This window comes from Theropithecus gelada, chromosome 13 (assembly GCF_003255815.1).
Source record: "Theropithecus gelada isolate Dixy chromosome 13, Tgel_1.0, whole genome shotgun sequence".
Lineage (NCBI taxonomy): Eukaryota > Metazoa > Chordata > Mammalia > Primates > Cercopithecidae > Theropithecus > Theropithecus gelada.
The window spans coordinates 31,197,276-31,218,407 of NC_037681.1; the positions used below are offsets into that span (position 1 = coordinate 31,197,276).

The 21,132-nt window shown below is 47.7% G+C and overlaps 1 protein-coding gene and 1 non-coding gene across 3 annotated transcripts in view; both read left to right on the plus strand.

Annotated features, from left to right (window-relative positions):
• ATP6V1C2 (ATPase H+ transporting V1 subunit C2) overlaps nt 1–21,132 on the plus strand; it is a 65,587-nt gene that overhangs the window by 19,573 nt on the left and 24,882 nt on the right. For both annotated transcript variants that reach the window (XM_025354603.1, XM_025354604.1), the window contains exon 4: nt 14,041–14,126. In XM_025354603.1, coding sequence (XP_025210388.1) covers nt 14,041–14,126 — 86 coding nt within the window. The remainder of the gene's footprint in view (nt 1–14,040; nt 14,127–21,132) is intronic.
• LOC112605453 lies at nt 3,270–3,330 on the plus strand. Its single transcript, XR_003115443.1, has one exon. It is a non-coding gene; the product is annotated as a U7 small nuclear RNA (small nuclear RNA).

Sequence of the window (21,132 nt, forward strand, 5' to 3'; positions counted from 1 at the left end):
AGTAGAGATGGGGTTTCACCATGTTGGCCAGGATGGTCTCGAACTCCCAACCTCAGGTGATCCGCCCGCCTCGGCCTCCCAAAGTGCTGGGATTACAGGCGTGAGCCACCGCACCCAGCTGAAATTGGCTTTTTGAAGAGGGTAGAGCATTACTATCTGGGCCGCATGTGGGTAAATCACTCTGTGATGCCAGCTTGGCCAACGAGAATTCTGTTCTTAGTGACAAGAGTAACTTTGCTGGGTGGCTCTACAAACTGTATGCGGAGGGGAGTCCTTCTGAAGAGCTAAAGATGGGCTCCTGATTTAAACCTCCAGTTTCTGTGAAGCCAGGTTGGAATTTAAAGCATGGTGTGTCTGTGGCCAGAGTCCCCAAGGGGAGCCTCCTAGTGAGCCTCACTGGACCTTTGTTTTTGTGAAAAGAAAATCACTTAATTGCTGTGGAGTCACATTTTCCTGGTGACTTTGCTGCAGGGCATGTCGATTTCATTGTCCCTTGGTGGAGGAGGAAGTAGAGAGACAAAGGATGGGGTGAGGTGCCCAGGGGCTCCTGAGTCACCAGGGTAGGCAGGGAACAGGCTCCCCCTGGAAGCTTCTGGGCCTCCCCTCTCAGGTGTGTGGGGCACCCCCTGTGTGGCTGCAGGGGAGAGGCCAGGGCAGGTGGCCCGTCTCATCAAGGTACCCTGACAGTGGCTGGGCACTGGCAGGCCTGGGGTTTTGGGTTATCCGGAGCGGGCATGCTAGTACCTGCTTTCACGGATGGAGACTGGCTTTAGGGGAAGGCTGGGGGTCAGGACCAGCTGACATTGTGGCCACCAGTGAAGTGATCTGGGGCAAGCTTCTGGGTCTCTGTGCACTCCATTTCCTCAGCTCTAGGGGCCTTGGCTTTGTGTGTGGAGCATTCAGATATAAATCCTTAGTGCTTTTCTGAGGGCAAAGAGAAGCTCCCAGATGCCCTCCCTCCGACCCTGCCCTGTAACCTGGTTGCACTCTTCCCGGGCATCTGTGTTCCTCCCTCCTTCCTTCCCTCCTTCCTTCCTTCCTTCCTTCCTTCTGTGGAGTCTCGCCCTGTGGCTTAGGCTGGAGTGAAGTGGCGCGTTCTCGGCTCACTGCAACCTCCGCCTCCCGGGCTCAAGCGGTTCTCCTGCCTCAGCCTCCCGAGTAGCTGGGATTACAGGCACACACCACCACACCCAGCTAATTTTTGTATTTTTAGTAGAGACAGGGTTTGGCCATGTTGGCCAGTCTAGTCTCCAACTCCTGACCTCAGGTGATCAGCCCACCTCGGCCTCCCAAAGTGCTGGGATTACAGGCGTGAGCCACCACGCCAGCCTTTCTGGGTAATTTCTGACAACCAAACAACTCTATCCTGCGTTTGCCAGAATTATTCCAGAAAATCCAGGGAGGCGGAAAGCTTTCTCTTTGGTGTTGCATAGACTTGCCCTCAGGATCCTCAGAACCTGTATCCACTGCTCCTCAGCGGGAGAGCTGGAGGTGGGAGACCCAACCCTTCTTTCTACAAAGAAGGGAGTGGCCTGTGCAGTTTGCAGGGCAGAACCCCTGGAGACACTGTGTCTTAAGGGCCACTTAAGAATCTCCTCTGCTGGGCCCTGTGATCTGTGGCCTCAAGTATTCACCCTGATTCCAGCCCTCCTGCTGGGGTGCAAGGCTTCTGGGCACCCGCCGGCTGCTCCTCTCCCCATACCCCCGGACTGGAAGAGTCCCGGGGGCCCTGCATGGCAGGAATGTCCTGGCTGTGGGTGCAGAAGAAGAGGAGACAGATCTCAGGAGACCCGCTCACCGTTGGGATCGAAGCCCTTCAGCCATCCTCTACCCCAGGGCCATTCTACCGCCCCTGAACGCCTTGGGGCCCAGGGTTTAGAAATCAGCAGGGCTAAGAGGTGCCCCTGTAGTCTTTGTGGAAAGGAAGGAAAGGGCATATTCAGTACAGACCTGCCACAGGCAGATTTGTGAAACTCCTGGGCGGCCTCTTCTCACCTGTTCCCCCACCACAGCTTGCCTGTATCTAGAGACTGCCTGCCCAGTACCCAAAGGCCTACAGTCCCTACCTGCCCTGCCTCACACCTGGGCAATGCCCCCCACTCCTCCCACCCCCAGCTTACTCAATTTCTTCCCTTGGGGATTCCCCAGATGACTATCAAGGTAAGGGGCTGGGCCTGAGTAGCATGCCCTTGTCTTCCTCCTTTATTTACTCATTGCTTTTCTATTTGAATTACCATGATTGACTTTTTGTTTTTTGAAACAGGGTCTTGCTCTGTTGCCCAGACTGGAGTGCAGTGATTCAATCACTCCTCACTGCAACCTGCCTCACCCCCCTGAGTTGCTGGGACTACAGGCACACCCCACTACCCATGGCTAATATTTATTTATTTATTTATTGTAGATACAGGGTCTCACTATGTTGCTCAAGCTGATCTCGAACTCCTGGGCTCAAGTGATCCTCCTGTCTTGGCCTTCCAAGGTGTGAGCCACCACACCTGATCGCATTCTTTTTTAGAGACTTCTTGGTGGTTCATTATATCAGATGGGTCCCTTATTGATAAATATTGAAATGGCTTCCTGTCTTTTGTAATTATAAACCATTCTGCCACAAAATATGGTGTTTGTAGCATATGAGCCAGTATGGCAGAAGAATAAATTTCTAGAAGTTCAATGGCTCACACTTGTAATCCCAGCACTAGGGAGGCCGAGGCAGAAGGATGGCTTGAGCCCAGTAGTTGGAAACTAGCTTAGGCACCATAGGGATGCCCTGTCTGTACAAATAATAATAATAATAAATTATGCTGGGCATGGTGGCTCATGCCTGTAATCCCAGCAGTTTGGGAGGCCGAGGCGGGTGGATCACTTGAGGTCAGGAGTTCAAGACCAGCCTGGCTAACATGGTGAAACCCTATCTCTACTAAAAATACAAAAATTAGCCAGGCATGATGGCAGGCACCTATAATCCCAGCTACTCGGGAGGCTGAGGCAGGAGAATACCTGGAACCCAGGAGGTGGAGGTTGCAGTGAGCCAAGATTGAACCACTGCACCCTAGCCTGGGCAACGGAGCGAGATTCTGTCTCTAAATAAATAAATAAATAAATAAATAAATAAATAAAATTTAGCCAGGCATGGTGGTGTGTGCCTGTAGTCCCAGCTACCTGGGAGGCTAAGGTAGGAGGATCCCTCGAGCATAGGAATTTGAGGCTGCAGTGGGCCGTGTAACACCATTGCACTGCAGCCTGGGTGACAGTGCGACCCTGTCTTGAAGAAAAGAATACGGCTTTTTTAGAATTTGTCTAGGAGGTTTTCTGGTTTTCACCAGAACCAATCCTTGCCTCTACATGTTTGACAGATACTCTAAAATTACTCTCTAGTAGGGCGGTACCAATCAATACCTCATCTCAACAGCGCATTGATGCTCCTGTTTCCCCAAGGACTGCCAATGCTGTATTAGGAGTTTTCTTAATACACTGAACTAATTGGTGTAAATGATATTCCTGTGCAGTGAGGTTGAGCTTTCTTCCTCACGCTTGTGGGCTATTTGTTGATGTTCTTCTATGAACCTATAGGCAAGCATTTGGCCAGGCCTCCTCACCTTTAATGCTGCAGATGTTTAACTTGGGGAAATTCTAGTATCTGACACTTGAACTACATAAACGGGTCTCCCTGTTACAATAATTGTCACCATGCTTGATGGTTTTTTTTTAGACGGAGTCTCTCTCTGTCGCCAGGCTGGAGTGCAGTGGCATGATCTCACCTCACTGCAACCTCCGCCTCCTGGGTTCAAGCGATTCTCCTGCCTCAGCCTCCAGAGTAGCTGGGACTACAGGTGTGCGCCACCATGCCCAGCTAATTTTTTTGTATTTTTAGTAGAGAGAGGGTTTCACCATGTTGGCCAGGATGGTCTCGATCTCTTGACCTCGTGATCTGCCCGCCTCAGCCTCCCAAAGTGCTGGGATTACAAGCATGAGCCATCGCACCTGGCCAATTTTTAAGAATATGGGTTTATTACTTTAAAATGTATTTTTATCATTTATTACCATTTGTTTATTTCCTTCTATTTTTTTTTTCTGAGACAGAATTTCATTCTTGTTGCCCAGGCTAGAGTGCAATGGCACAATCTCAGTTCATTGCAACCTCGCCTCCCGGGTTCAAGCGATTCTCCTGCCTCAGCCTCCTGAGTATCTGGGTGCCTGCCACCACACCCAGCTAATTTTTTTGTATTTTTAGGAGAGATGGGGTTTCACCATGTTGGCCCGGCTGGTCTCGAACTCCTGACCTCAGGTGATCCACCCACCTCAACTTCCCAAAGTGCAGGGATTATAGGCATGAGCCACTGTGCCCAGCCTATTTGTTAGCTTTTTAATCTTTTTTTTTCAGAGTCTCACTCTGTCACCCAGGCTGGAGTGTAGTGACACGATCTCAGCTCACTGCAACCTCCACCTCCCTGATTCAAGCGATTCTCCTGCCTCAGCCTCCCAAGTAGCTGGGGCTACAGGCTTGCACCACAACACCCTGGTAATTTTTGTATTTTAAGTAGAGATGGAGTTTCACCATGTTGGCCAGGCTGGTCTCGAACTCCTGACCTCAAGTGATCCACCTACCTCTGCCTCCCAAAGTGCTGGGATTACAGGCATGAGCCACCACACCCGGCCAACCATTTTTAAGTGTACAGTTCAGTGGCGTTAAGTACATTCACACTGCTGTTACAACCGTCACCACCCTCCACTCGCAGGACTTTTTCCATCTTGAAGAACTGAAACTGTATTCATTAAACAATGACTCCTCATTTCCTCCTCCACCAGGCCCTGGCATACTTTCCCTCTGTATGAATTAGACTATTTTAGGTACCGCCTATGAATGAAATCATATAATGTTTGCCTTTTTCTGGCTGGCTTATTTTACTCAGCATAATGTCTTCAATGTCGTACAACATGTGTCAGAATTCCCTTCCTTTTAAGGCTGGCCAGTGCCGCATTGTGTGGACACACCACATTCTCTGTATCCACTCAGCCATTGATGGATGCTTAGGTCGCTCCCACCTTTTAGCTATTATTTTTTTGTTTGTTTTTGAGATGGCGTTTGCGACCTCCCCGAGTAGCTGGAACGACAGGTGTGCGCCACCACACCTGGCTAATTTTTGTATTTTTAGTAGAGATGAGGTTTCACCATGTGGACCAGGCTGGTCTCAAACTCCTGACCTCAAGTGATCTGCTCACCTGGGCCTCCCAAAGTGCTGGGATTACAGGTGTGAGCCACTGAGCCCGGCCTTGACTATTGTTAATAATGCTGCTATGTTTATTTTTATTATTTATTGTTTATTTTGTTATCATTTACTATTTTATTTTCAGCTTCTCTTATTTCCTTTTTTTTTTTCTTTGTTTTTGAGACAGTCTCCCTCTGTCACCCATCCTGGAGTGCAGTGGTCCAATCTTAGTCCACTGTAACTTCCGCCTCCCGGGTTCAAGTGATTCTCGTGCCTCAGCCTCCCAAATACCTGGGATTACAGGTGCCCACTGGCATGCCAGGCTAGTTTTTGTATCTTTAATGGAGATGGGGTTTCACCATGTTGGCCAGGCTGGATTGGAACTCCTGGACCTCAAGCGATCGCCCACCGTGGCTTTCCAAAGTGCTGGGGTTACAGATATGAGTGACTGCACCCAACCGTAGTTTCTTTTATTTTCTATTTGCAAAAGTAATATGTTTTTAACAAATTAAAACATAGCATTACATAAATTCATGGAAATTGCAGGTCTCCATTCTTGTATCCATGAAGATAATAGGCAGTGTTAACAGTTTGGCTTCTTTTCTTTTAGGATTCTTATTCAGGTATATGCTGACATAAATTTTTATTTTTATTTTTATTTTTATTTTTTGAGACGGAGTCTTGCTGTGTCGCCCAGGCTGGGGTGCAGTGGTGTGATCTCGGCTCACTGCAAGCTCCACCTCCTGGGTTCACGCCATTCTCCCGCCTCAGCCTCCGAGTAGCTGGGACTACAGGCACCCGCCACCACACCCGGCTAGTTTTTTGTATTTTTAGTGGAGATGGGGTTTCACCATGTTAGCCAGGGATGGTCTCGATCTCCTGACCTCGTGATCCACCCACCTCGGCCTCCCAAAGTGCTGGGATTACAGGCTTGAGCCACCGCGCCCGGCCCTGACATAATTTTTTAAGTGGGGTTATATGCTTTACATGCTTAAATGCTTTATTTTGACCCAATTTCAAATTTCCAGAAAGTATGAAAGACAATAAAAAGAATTGTCAGCCAGATGCGGTGGCTCACGCCTGTAATCCCAGCTCTTTGGGAGGCCAGGGCAGGCGGATCACCTGAGGTTGTGAGTTCCAGACCAGCCTGACCAACATGGAGAAACTCCATCTCTACTAAAAATACAAAATTAGCCGGGCATGGTGGTGCATGCCTGTAGTCCCAGCTACTCGGGAGGCTGAGGCAGGAGAATTGCTTGAACCCAGGAGGTGGAGGTTGTGATGAGCCGAGATCGCGCCATTGCACTCCAGCCTGGGCAACAAAAGTGAAATTCAGTCTCAAAAAAAAGAGAGAAAAGAAAATAATTTTCGTATACTTTTACCACATCTGCTTTCTCTCTGTTTCTATCTCTGCTTCTGTCTTTTCTCTCTCTCTTTCTGAACTCTGAACTCTTCAACAGTAAGTTGCAGATATGATGTTCATTTACCTCTAAGAACTTCAGGGTGTATTTCCTAAAAACAAGGACATCCTCTTATGTACCTTAGTATGATGATCAAAATCAGGAATGCAATACTGGTACTCGGTCTACAGATTTCACTTGGATATCACCGTTTGTCTCAATAGTGTGCTTTCGAAGCTGGGGACAGTGGCACATTTCTGTAGTCAGCTACTCAGAAGGCTGAGGTGGGAGGATCACTTGAGGCCAGGAGTTTGAGACCAGTCTGGACCACACAGCAAGACACCATCTTTTTAAAAAAGAAAAAAGCACACTTTCTACCAAAATAAAATGGCATATTTTCTCAGATAATAGTACAAACTGAGATGACTTCCTGTCTTCTGTAATAAATTGTCATGTCTCTTTGGCCTTATTTAAACGGGAACACTTACACAAACTTTTTGACTTTCTTTCTTTCTTTTTTTTCTTTTTTTTTTTGAGACAGGGTCTCGCTGTGTTACCCAGGCTGGAGTGCAGTGGCACAATCTCGGCTCACTGCAACCTCTGCCTCCCAGGCTCAAGCAATTGTCCTGCCTCAGCCTCAAACCTTTCCGGCCTAAACCTGGAAGGGTTTAGAGTTACAGTAGCTGGGATTACAGGCATGCACCACCACACCCGGCTAATTTTTGTGTCTTTAGTAGAGACGGGGTTTAGCCATGTTGGCCTGGGTGGTCTCGAACTCCTGACCTTGTGATCCACCTGCCTTGGCCTCCCGAAGTACTGGGATTACAGGCGTGAGCCACTGCGCCCGGCCTTTTTGACTTTGATGGCTCTGAGTTTTTTAAGTGTTTAGGTCAGATATTTTGTAAAATGCTCCTTAATTTGAACTCGTGCTGCTTCCTCATGGCCAGACTGAGGTTATGCAGTTTTGGCAAAATGCTGCAGAGGTGATGTTTTCCTCAGTGCATCGCAGGAGGCACAGAGCATTGGTCTTTTCCATGGGTATGATGTTAACTTTGGTCACTTGACTAAGGCAGTATCTGCTTAAATTTTTTCTTTTTTTTTAACGAGGTAAAAGATATGTACAGTGAAATGTACACATCTTAAGTGAACAGGCTGGAGAGTTTTGACAAATAAGTCCTATCCATCAGTGTAACCAACATCCCAATCGAGGTCTTTATATATTGTTTACAGTGGCTTTTTTAATTAAAAATATGGTTTGTCCATCTTTTATGGGTAAATATAAATTTTTTTTCCTGGCATTTCACATAAAGCTGCCAGAGTTTACTTTAGACTAACATGGAAGAGCTAATTTCCATGGGCCTTGGAATAGTGTAGATTTATGATCAATTTATGCTTCGACACTAGCTTACCGTGTAGGGTGACCTTTAGCTCTCTAAGTCTTAATTTTTTTCATCTCTAAAATGGGGATGTCACTTAGCTCAAAACATTGTCTCAAGAATGGAATCTTCTGGCCGGATATGGTGGCTCACGCCTGTAATCCCAGTACTTTTGGAGGCCTAGGTGGGTGGATCGCCTGAGGTCAGGAGTTCGACACCATCCTGGCCAACATGGTGAAACCCCATCTCTACTAAAAATACAAAAAATTAGCTGAGCGTGTTGGCAGCTACCAGGGAGGCTGAGGCAGGAGAATCGCTTGAACGTGGGAGACGGAGGTTGCAGTGAGCCAAGATCGCACCATTGTACTCCAGCCTGGACAACAAGAGTGAAACTCCGTCTCAAAAAAAAAAAAAAAAAAAAATGGCCGGGCGCGGTGGCTCAAGCCTGTAATCCCAGCACTTTGGGAGGCCGAGACAGGCGGATCACGAGGTCAGGAGATCGAGACCATCCTGGCTAACACGGTGAAACCCCGTCTCTACTAAAAATACAAAAAACTAGCCGGGCGAGGTGGCGGGCACCTGTAGTCCCAGCTACTCAGGAGGCTGAGGCAGGAGAATGGCACAAACCCAGGAGGCGGAGCTTGCAGTGAGCTGAGATCCGGCCACTGCACTCCAGCCCGGGCTACAGAGCAAAGACTCCGTCTCAAAAAAAAAAAAAAAAAAAAAAAAAAAAAAAAAGAATGGAATCTTCAAAACACCTAAAAAAATCATATATATCAATAAATAAAAAAATTTTTTTTAAAGAGGCTGGGTATGGTGGCTCAATGCCTGTAATCTCAGCACTTTGGGAAGCTGAGGTGGGAGAATCACTTGAGGCCAGGAGTTCAAGACCAGCCTGGGCAACATAGCAAGACCCTGGCCCTACCAAAAAAAAACTTTTTTTAAATGAACAAGCCAGGAAAAAACCAGCAAAATATATGAATATGCTATTCACAGAAGAAGAAAATAGGCTTTTATAGACCCAAACATGAGAAAAGATGTTCTAGCCTCACTGATGATCAAAGAAATGCAAATAAAAGCAACAATGAGATATAATTTTTCAGATATCAGATTGGCAGAGATTACAAAGATTCATAATACCTATGTTGGCAAGGGTTTAGGGAAGCAGGCAGTCTCATACGCTGGGGTGTGAGTGTACACTAGCTTTGTACATGTGTAGGGTAGTTTAGTCTTGCTTGTTAAAACTCTAAATGTTCATACTCTTAATTCCAGAAGTTCCTTTCTTAGCAACTTGTTTTTTCTTTTTAAATGCATTTTTTTAATGCATTTTTCTTTTTAAAAATACATTTATTTATTTTTTAACAAAGTTCAGCTTTCTGATCCGGACAACTTATTTTTTATATATACCTGCACAAGTGAGCAAAATGTATGTATTATTGTGATACCATATCAAAGTGGCAACAACTCCAATGTCCAATCGTAGAGAATTTGTTATGATACAGCTGTGAAGTGAAATACAGTACAGTAAATGAAAGGAATGAGGAATGAGTCTTCTCCTGTGAAAAAGTGTTCACAACGAACTGTAGACTGAAAAAAAGTACATTTAACACAGAATCTAGACTCTTAGTTCCCTTTCAATGAGAAAAATTTTCCGAGTCAGTAATACTGCAATTCACTGATGACCATCGTTAATGATCATAGCTAGGTCAGGACTGTTTGTGGTATGTGGAACAAGGGTTTTTTCTAGCAGTAGAGCTTCATCAGACCATGTTATTCGGAGACGTTTCTGGTGTCATGTATATGGCTACGGGCCACACTTCTATGTAGTTAAAGACTTCACAGAAGGGCAGGTGTAGTAGCTCATGCCTGTAATCTCAGCACTCTGGGAGGCCGAGGCAGGTGGATTGCTTGAACTCAGGGGTTTGAGACCAGGCTGGGCAACATAGTGAAATCCCGTCTCTACCAAAAATACAAAAATTAGCGGGGCTTGGTGACAGATGCCTGTAGTCCAGCTACTCAGGAGGCTGAGGCAGAAGGATCGCTTGAACCTGGAAGGTGGAGGTTGCAGGGAGCCGAGATAGCACCACTGCACTCCAGCCTGTGAGACCCTGTCTCAAAAATAAAAAGCAAACAAAACAAAACAAACAAAAACTCATAGAGGCGAGGACAAGGAGCACTAAAGAGTCATTAGCAAAATGATGAGTGAGTTCTCAGGTCTGTTAGGACAGAAAAAAGTAGGGGTGCCAGAATTCATTGATTCATTCATCAAACGTTGCTGAGCAGCTGCTGTGAGTCAGGCACTGTGGTAGGTGCTGGATGTATGTAAACAAATAACTACTCAAAATATTATAGGGGATGTGGTGATAGGAGACAGCAACTCCCACAGGCCGCCGTAAGGATAAAGGAGGAACCATTGGCAGCACTAAAATAGGAGCTCCAAAAGAGCGGGGACTTTGTTTTGTCCGTGACATTTTAGAACAGTGTTGGCACATAGTAGTTGTTTGATGCATGAAATTTGCTAAACAAATGAACGAATGAATTTATGGAGTCAGGGTCCCAACAGATAACAGAAGATCCACTTGCAAATTATGCCCGGGATAATTTGAGGAGGAGCTCCTTATAGGGAGACAGAGTTATGTGTGGGCTACAGGAGAATCACAGGAACCATGCAGGAACCCAGGCTGGTGGAGAGACATTGTCACAACCTCTAGGCTGGCAGGGACGAGAGGATTGAGGTCACTGGAACTGGGAGGGAACCAGACTCTCCCTCCCTCTGATCTCCTGCCAAATCTACCCAGGAATCATGGGGCAGAGAACCCAAAACAGTCCACCCAGGTTGCCTAGAGCGTATCTCAGGGTGTCTCTCACAGACTCTGATACCTTACAATGGTATCGGGCACCAAACTCCATGAAGAATCCTGTGAGATAAGGAGTGTCATCCCCATTTTACAGCTGAAAACTGTAAAAATGTGAAAACATTTTGCAGACGAAACTGAGATTAGTTAGGTAACCTACCCGAGGTTATAATCAGTAAGACCCTATTAGCTACTGTTCTAAGAAATGCCATCATACTGGTGGAGATTTAATCCCAGGATGGGACACAGTGATGGTAAAGATAGCAGTGTGGCCTGATGGCTGAGAGCCTCATTTTTGGAGTCCACATAATGACTGGATGGTTGGAAGGGATGGGGCAAACTACTTCTCTGGGTCTCAGTTTCTCCATCCGTAAAATGAAATGATACCCAACTTTTGGGAATTTTTGTGAGGATTAAATGAGGCAATGATTATAGAATGTCTGATACTTGGTCGACTCTACTAAATAATAGGTGATATCAGAAGATGACCTTCAGGAGATCGAGACCATCCTGGCGAACACGGTGAAACCCCGTCTGTACTAAAAAAATACAAAAAACTAGCCGGGCGAGGTGGCGGGCGCCTGTGGTCCCAGCTACTCGGGAGGCTGAGGCAGGAGAATGGCGTAAGCCCGGGAGGCGGAGCTTGCAGTGAGCCGAGATCGCGCCACTGCACTCCAGCCTGGGCGACAGAGCCAGACTCCGTCTCAAAAAAAAAAAAAAAAAAAAAAAAAAAAAAAAAAGAAGATGACCTTAACTCTGTCTGGCTGGGCTCAGTGACTCATGCCTGTAATCTCAGCAATTTGGGAGGCTGAGGCCTGAGGATCACTTTAGTCCAGGAGTTTGAGACCAGCTTGGGCAATATAGTAAGACCTCGTCTATACAAAAAAATTTAAAAATTAGGTGGAGGATCACTTGAGTTTGGGAGGTCAAGGCTGCAATGAGTCGTGATCACACCACTGTATTCCCATCCTACCTGGGTGACAGAGCGACATCCTGCCTCAAAAAAAAAAAAAAAAAAGCCGGGCGCAGTGGCTCACGCCTGTAATCCTAGCACTTTGGGAGCCCGAGGCGCGTGGATCACGAGGTCAGGAGATTGAGACCATCCTGGCTAACACGGTGAAACCCTGTCTCTACTAAAAATACAAAAAAATTGGCCAGGCGTGGTGGCGGGCGCCTGTAGTCCCAGCTACTCGGGAGGCTGAGGCAGGAGAATGGCATGAACCCGGGAGGCGGAGCTTGCAGTGAGCTGAGATCCGGCCACTGCACTCCAGCCTGGGTGACAGAGCGAGACTCGGTCTCAAAAAAAAAAAAAAAAAAAAAGACCTTAACTTACATAAACCATGCAAGTGTTAAGCCTTTGGAAATATGCCAGAATGTGAAATATGTTCCCTCTTGGGTGGGGCAGTATGGTTGTTCAATTTTTGTTAACTACTTTATACTTGTATTTTTCCATTTTTGACCATGAACACGTGACTTTGAGAGTCAGGAAAGCAAGGTGCTACCTCGCCTTCTTCCTTTCCTTTTATCAGGGCATCCCATGTCCCTGCCTCTGTTTTCTGTGTTGGGCCCTAGGCCTCTGGGCTCCGGTCCGAGTGGCCAGGGTGGCCAGCGTCTGCAGCAGTGGAAGATCTTGTACTCCATGTAGGATTCAGTGACTTGAGTCCGCTCTTCCTGCAAACACCACCTCCCCTCTGAGGGCGGGGAGAATGTGGAGAGAGCCTGAGGCAACAATTTGGATCCTCATAACTTTCAGACTTTGCTCCTAGTTTGACTTGTTTTCCAACTGGAGTTCTAATGGCTCAGGCTCCTGGAGCAGACTCTCCTTGCTATGAGATGATTGGTTATGTCAATATTCATGATGATCCTGTAAAATGAGTATCATCCACATTTTATAGGTAAGAGAACCGAGGCTCAAAGTAATTACATCAGTTTGGCTAAAATTGGCAGGGGGCGATGACTCACACCTGTAATCCCAGCACTTCGGGAGGCTGAGGCAGGTGGATCACTTGAGGTCAGGAGTTCGAGACCAACCTGGCCAACATAGCAAAACCCCGTCTCTGCTAAAAACACAAAAATTAGTTGGGTGTGGTGGTGAGCCCCTGTAATCCCAGCTACATGGGAGGCTGAGGAAGGAGAATCACTTGAACCCGGGAGGCAGAGCTTGCAGTGTGTCGAGATTGTGCCACTGCACTCCAGCCTGGGCAACAGAGCAAGACTCTGTCTCCAAAAAAAAAAAAAAAAAAAATTGGCTAAAAATCCTACATTTGGTAATTGACAGAGCTGTGGCCAATTTGAGTCCTTTTGCCTTCAAATGCTGTACTTTCTGAAGCCTTCAGTATGTTTTTCAAAGACAAAAAGTTTTAATGTTCTAATTATAAAAGCAATACCTGATTATAATTGGACAATATGTAAAGTAGGAAAATCACTTTCATGTCATCGTAGCCAGTGTCCCTACTGCCTGCAGGAGTTTGTATCTTGGTATTTTTCCAACATTATAATGCAAGCTTTGTTCCACAGTATCAGGAATTCTTTGAAGCTTTATATTCAATGGCTCCCTAATAATCCCTCAACTGGATGCGCCATCATTTACTTAAACAATTCCCTATTGTAGGACCTTCCAGTTGTCTCCAATTCTTTACTGTCAGCAGCGTGCTGCAAAGAACATCGTTTTATTCAGAAAGCTTTTTCTGTTTGTCCCGTTTCCTTAAGATAGCTTCCCAGAAGTGGAATTACTGGTTCAAAGGTTATTAGCTTTTTTTTTTTTTTTTTTTTTTTGAGATGAAGTCTAGCTCTGTCACCCAGGCTGGAGTGCAATGGTGCGATCTCTGCTCACTGCAAGCTCCGCCTCCCGGGTTCAAGCGATTCTCCTGCCTCAGCCTCCCGAGTAGCTGGGACTACAGGTGCCCGCCACCACACCCGGCTAGTTTTTGTATTTTTAGTAGAGACGGGGTTTCACCATGTTGGCCAAGATGGTCTCTATCTCTTGATCTAGTGATCTGCCTGCCTCAGCCTCCCAAAGTGCTGGGATTACAGGTGTGAGCCATGGTGCCTGGCCGCTATTGGCATTTTAACCCTCTTCATACATCTTGCCAAATTATTCCCCCAAAGGGTGTCACCGGCTACTTTTCCTACCAGCAGCATGTGACAGTATTTTGAGGACAGCTTCCTACTCTGACCAGCTCTTTTTCTTCTCTCTCCAAAGCCTCATAAGAAGAATGGCTCAGAGCGTGGTGGAAGTCATGGAGGACTCAAAGGGGAAGGCCCAGGAGCACCTCCTGGCAAATGGAGGTAGGTGGGGCAGCCCTCTGACGTGGAGCGCAATCTCCCAGCTCCGTCTAGACCAGAGTCGCCCTTGCTGTGGCCACACAGCAATCACCAAGACGGCCCAGGCCTCAGTGGACGCTCTGGATTGACAGGCTGGGCAGAGGCTCTGCACTCACTTTTATTTATTTATATCATTATTATTTTGAGACAGTCTCCCTCTGTTGCCCAGGCTAGAGTGTGGTGCAATCTTGGCTCACTGCAACCTCCGCCCCCCGGGTTCGAGCGATTCTCCTGTCTCAGCCTCTTGAGTAGCTGGCACTACAGGCACCCGCTGCCATGCCCGGCTAATTTTTGTATTTATAGTAGAGACAGAGTTTCACCATGTTGGCCAGGCTGGTCTCAAATTCCCAACCTCAAGTGATCTGCCCACCTTGGCCTCCCAAAGTACTGTGATTACAGGCATGAACTACCATGCCCGGCCAATTTTTATTATGATTATTTTCTGAGACTTGGTCTTGCCCAGGCTGGAGTGCAGTGGTGTGATCATAGCTCAATGCAGCCTCAACCTCTCAGGCTCAAGGGGTCCTCCCACCTCAGCCTCTTGCTCACCACCACGCCTGGCTAATATATATATATATATATATATATATATTTTTTTTTTTTTTTTGAGATGGAGTTTCGCTCTTGTTGCCCAGGCTGGAGTGCAATGGCATGATCTTGGCTCACAGCAACCTCCGCCTCCCGGGTTCAAGCGATTCTCCCACATTCAAGCAATTCTCCCGCCTCAGCCTCCCGAGTAGGTGGGATTACAGGCATACGCCACCATGTCTGGCTAGTTTTGTATTTTTAGTAGAGACAGGTTTTCTCCATGTTGGTCAGGCTGGTCTCGAACTCCCGACCTGAGGTGATCCGCCTGCTCCAGTCTCCCAAAGTGCTGGGATGACAGGAGTGAGCCACCATGCCCAGCCACGCCTGGCTAATATTTTTTATTTTTTGTAGAGATGGGGTCTCGCAATGTTGCCCACGCCAGTCTTAAACTCCTGGGCTCAAGCGATCCTCCTGCCTTGGCCTCCCAAAGTGCTGGGATTCCAGGTGTGAGCCACTGTTCCTGGCTGGTGCACTGCTTTTAGCTCATCAGCACTGCTAGGTTTGGAAGTTATGCCCCTTCCTAAGTTCACGGCTCTGCAGTTCCGCCTCTACTCTCACCGGCTGGTGAACTCCTCAGAGTGTTGCAAATGAACACAGGGGCAGGGGGCTCAGCCCGGCTCCTACTGTTTGCCCCTCCACCCTCTCCAGAGCCACCACTCTCCCCACCTGGGCAATTCTGCCCCCTCACCTCACTCTCACCGATTTATCCCTTTGCCCAAACCAGGTATGAAAAATGCCTTCCTGTGCTGAGGAAAGCCTCCAGCCAGTCTTCAATTGCCATCCAGTAAATAAGAACAGAGGCTGCGCCCTGAAGGCTCCCTGCCGTGTAGTCACGTTGGGAATGTCTGCCTCCCCCGTGCTGATAGGAGGAACCTTTAGATTCCAATGATATTTTGGTTCATTAACTATGTGCATGCTATTTCAGTGCATTTAAAGTGTGCAAGGCAAAACCTTTGAGACTTTGGAAACTTTAGAATTAAATATTTAAATATCTGTAGAAATGATTAAACTTACGTGATTCTATGCATGTATATTGAAGATGAGAGTAGAGAGAATACTGGGCCAGTGTGGTGGCTTACGCCTGTAGTCCCAGCATTTCGGGAGACTGAGGCGGGTGGATCACCTGAGGTCAGGAGTTCAAAACCAGCCCAGCCAACATGGTGAAAACCCCATCTCTACTGAAATACAGAAAAAATTAGCTGGGCGTAGTGGTGCACACCTGTAATCCCAGCTACTTGGGAGGCTGGGAGAGGATAACTGCTTGAAGCAGGGAGGCAGAGATTGCTGTGAGGCAAGATCGCACCATTGCATTCCAGCCTGGGTAACAGAGTGAGACTCTGTCTCAAAACAAACAAACAAAAAATAACAGCAATAGATAATACTGTATGTTTACTGTACCTTTTCCATGTTTAGAAATATTTAGGTATACATATGCCATGTGTTACAGTTGCCTGCAGTGTTCAGTACAGTCACATGCTCTACAGGTGTGTAGCCCAGGCGCAGTAGGTTCTGCGAGATAGCCTAGGTGTGTCGCAGGTGATACCACCTAGGTTTTTGTAAGTGCCCTCTGTGATGTTCACACAATGACAAAAATCTCCTAATGACACATTTCTCAGAATGTATCCCTGTCATGAAGCAATGCATGACTGTATATACTATATGTTTACAATAAAATTTATATCCTTTGTTATAAATATAACATATATTCATACTTTTCCCTTCTGAAAACATGAGGAGACTTTTTTTTGAGACAGAGTCTCACACTGTCACCCAGGCTGGAGTGCAGTGGTACGATCTCGGCTCACTGCAACCTCTGCCTCCTGGGTTCAAGCGATTCTCCTGCCTCAGCCTCCCGAGTAGCTGGGACTACAGGCGCCAGCCACCACGCATGGCTAATTTTTGTATTTTTAGTACAGACCAGGTTTCTCCATGTTGGCCAGGCTGGTCTTGAACTCTTGACCTCAGGTGATCCGCCAGTCTCGGCCTCCCAAATCCCAAAGGATTATGGGCGTGAGCCACCACGCCTGGCCAGAGGAGACTTTATTTGGCTGTTTAAGTTGACAAATTGAAATGTTCCTACCCCACCTGTGATCTTGGCTTTGTATGTCTATGTGGCTTAATAACTCCACCTTATTATATTGCAGGCTTGAAAGAAAAAATGAAATGTTTAAAGAGTAGGTTATGCATTGTTTGCTGTGTCTGTGCTCGGCGTGATGCCCGCGTGTCCCGGGAAGGTGGAATCTCGGTCTGGTTGTAGGGGTGCAGTGATCAAGTTACCACGATTTCTCAAGTAACAACCTTGTAACTTGGCCACAATATCCATATGACACAGATAACCACCGTCTCGTCCCCTCCTCTTTGTCCTATCACCCCTGCCTCTCCTGAGCAGCACTGCATGCCACTGGAAGCTGGGAACGCTTTGACCTTGTGGAGTTCAAGGTGAACTGTCTCTTTCTGCATGTGGTCTGCTTCTTGCTTTGATGCTGCACAGTGTCCCAACTGCCTGCTCTTTGAGCCTGTCTGTTTTATGGACACTGGAAGCTTAAACTCCAGGCTTCACTTTGGGTGGCCTTGATGGGGTTCAGACATACAAGGAGCCTCCGGGCAGTCCCGGTGCCCAAACAGGTCTTTCCTTGTGTGAATGTTAGAGGGAGTCATTTGCTTTGGATTTTCTCCAACCCGCTCAAACTTGGTGGAATCAAAAATAGCAAATCATTTTAGGTTGAATACAAATCTTTAGAGATTGGCAGTTATCAAATGCCTTCCCAAATGTAGTCTGTTTGTTACACTGAAATTTTTTGCTGATGCTAAGAAAAAAATCACCTTGTCAAGTTAACCAAACGGGTCTGATTTCCCAGAAGGTCACTCCTCGGGTCCAGGACTGCAAGGCTGACTTCAGGTAGAGAGCTACTTTTCTACATAAACAACGGAGGAACTTTAGCTTATATTAAAATAGCGATCAAAATGCTTATATTTTATGCAAAATTAATATAACCTTAAGTTAGATGTTATTATTATGCAGTATCCATCCCCAGTCCTGATGGTACCAGCAGTGGCCTCTCTTCTCAGGAGGAGAAAATTCAGCTTCGTTTGTTGAATGGGCTTTATGACCTCTGTGCCTCCTGTGAGTCGGGTCTCAACTTCCCAAGACTAGAATTAGTGAAGCACATTCTGAAGCCTGGAGGCTGTAGGGAGGCTGAGGTGGGAGGATTGCCTGGGGCCGGGAATTCAAAGCTGTAGTGCACTGTGATTGTGCCTGTGAATAGCCACCACACTCCAGCCTGGACAACATAGCAAGACCTTCTCTCTTAAAAACAAACAAACCAACAAGCAAACAAGCAAACAAAAAATACAGCATGTGCCATAAACCAGCCCAGAGAGACCTTTTTTTTCTTTTTCTTTTTGAGACAGAGTCTCGCTCTGTTGCCAAGCTGGAATGCAGAGGTACAATCTCTCACTGCAACCTCCGCCTCCTGGGTTCAAGCGATTCTCCTGCCTCAGCCTCCTGAGTAGCTGGGACGACAGGCGTGCACCACCATGCCCGGCTAATTTTTGTATTGTTAGTAGAGACAGGGTTTCACCATGTTGGCCAGGATGGTCTTGATTTCTTGACCTTGTGATTCACCTGCCTCAGCCTCCCAAAGTGCTGGGATTATAGGCGTGAGCCATTGTGCGAACCGAGGGGCCTTTTTAAACTTAGTTTGACTTGGGCTTTCCCAGTGTTACCTGAATGAGGAAATCTTTCTCTTCTGCAGGGCACCCATGAACTAGTGATTGACAGGATGAACCAGAGGCGTGCATTGTTGCATTTTAATCCTATTTCCTCCGGGGACAATTAGGGCACCACTGCTCGCAGCCGGTCAGACCTGGTCCAAAAGTCACTTCTGGATTTTCCTTTTCTCACCTGTAAATGGACTGAATGGCTTCACAGGCTCTTGGCTTCACCGGGACCTGTTGTTTCTGCTTCTTCCTTGCCTCTAGTTGAGCTGGGAGCAGGGAAGGACACAGCTTTGATTGCAGCGAGGGCTGGCAAACACCTTGCCCAGCCTGGGCCCCAGAATGTCCACAGAAGACAGAAACCCTCGAGGCTTGTCTGGCTTGCTGGGCGATGGGCCACAGCCTGGTTGGTCACCATCCCTCATGCTGCTGCCTGCCAGGCAGGCCTTGGTTTGGTTCTCGGGCAAGACCGTCATGGCTCAAGAGTTGCCAGCCTGTGCAAAGCGTGTTTTGATGAGGGGTAAGCCTGCCTGGGTCGTGGTCTGACCTCATGGGCCCTCAGCCCAGGTCCGCGTTACCCCCTCTGAGGCCCAGGCTTTAGTGACTACAGCTCAGGCAGGGGAGGCAAGGCCTGTGTGTTCCAAGCTGCCGAGGGCAAGCTGTGGTACTGTGAGTAGAGAAGGCCAGAGGGGCTGGGCACGGTGGCTCACACCTGTAATCCCAGCACTAAATGGGTGTCTCAGCCTCATTCTGACAACGAGAAGTCTAAATCTGTCAACTAGAGACATTTAATCAAAGGAGACTCCTCTATTATCTCACCATAATTCTGGGTCACTTTGCTCAGAGAGGTCAAGGAGCTTATATCAGGTCACACAGCCAGTAAAAGTCAGAACTGGCATTTAAATGTGGGCCTTACTGGTTCGAAAGCCCTAGTTCCTACCACTGTTTTACTGGCTCCCAAATATCTCTCAGCAATTTTTCATTGGCTTGTGGTGAAATCAGAAAAATAAAGACATGCAGTATTTTTTTTTCTTTTTGAAAAAAATACATAAATCTTATTTTAAAAAGCAGATCTGGCTGGTCACGGCGGCTCATGCCTGTAATCCAGCAATTTGGGAGGCCAAGGCGGGCAGTTCACCTGAGGTCAGGAGTTTGAGACCAGCCTGGCCAACGTGGTGAAACCCTGCCTCTACTAAAAATACAAAAATTGGCCGGGTGTGATGGTGTGTGCCTGTAATCCCAGCTATTTGGGAGGCCAAGGCAGGGGAATTGCTTGAACCCTGGAGGCAGAGGTTGCAGTGAGTCGAGATGGTGCCACTGCATTCCAGCCTGGGCGACAGAACGAGATCCATTTCAAAAAAAAAACATAAAGACCAGCGGGATGGCAAAGGGCCATCCTCAGACAACATTCTTTCCAAAGGCAAGGTGCATGGACAGGGAAGGACTTGGATGCCTGACCCAGGGCAAGGCTCAGTGTACACGGCTGGAGCTGGTGTTCAAGACATGTGAGAGATGAGGAGGAAGTCACAGTCACATACCCAGAAGCTTCTGGAGGCCCCTGCAGGGAGACATCATCTCAGACTTCCCTGGCATCTGTCAGTACCAAGCACATGCTGGGCACGCGGTGGCAATGCACGGCCTTTACCTTCTGGAGGCCACAGCCTTGCCGGGGACAGACTCTTAGTGCCACATGCGCTGTGATGGAAACAAAGACCAAGCTGCAAGAAGCGGGTTCAGTCTTGGAGGAGTTATAGGGCAGGGATGCTTCAGATGGAAAGGGAGACCTCAGCCCTTTGGTCTGAATGCCATGAAGGCCTTGGACTTGGTGCAAATGGCCAGAGATACAAGCTTGATCTGAAATGTATCTCTTCCAAGCCACATAGATAGTGCAAGCTGATATCACAGTCATGGTTGCCAGGAGGAGTCTGTTAGTATTTTGAGCATGTTTATGGAGCACTTGCTCTGTGCAGGGCACTGTGACAGGCTCTGGGAACACAGAGACCAGTGAGTCACAGTCACTGTCCTTGAGGAACCTGAGACAGCACAAGGAGTGGAGTTCAGGCCAGCAGGAGCAGGGACAGTTGGGCCACCCCTGGAAGGAGCTGGTCTTTCCCTGTCCTACATGTTGAAGGACAGAGGCAGCCGTGAGAGGAGAGTGGGGAGTTGTGGGGACTTGCCTGGGGTGTCAGAGGGGATGAGGTAGGAGGTGGAGGGAAGAGATGGATGGGATGGCACACACCGCCTTGCCATCTCCCATCCTGTGCTGCCGCTTGGTGCCTTGAGACTGGTTCCTGGCTTGTGGGATGGCTCTGGGCCCATGGTGGGAGATGAACTTGCCTGTGCTTGTGCAGTGGGGTCCTGGAGGTGAGTTTCGCTGCTGTTCCTGCCGCAGGAGGAGTCCTCCCAATCCTCCTGGTTACCCTCTGACCGCTCCCTGCTCTCACTTCCTCCCCAGCCTGCACCCTTGCTACAAGGTCATTCCCACTGTGTGTGGCAATACCAAAACCTGTATTAATACCCAAACTAATACCAATGTCTGAGTCAGCCTGGACTGCTGTCACAAAATACCACTGACTTGGCAGCTTAAACCACAGACTAAGATCAGACAACCTGGTTTCTCCTGAGGGCTCTCTGCCTGGCTTGTAGATGGCCACCTTCTTGCTGT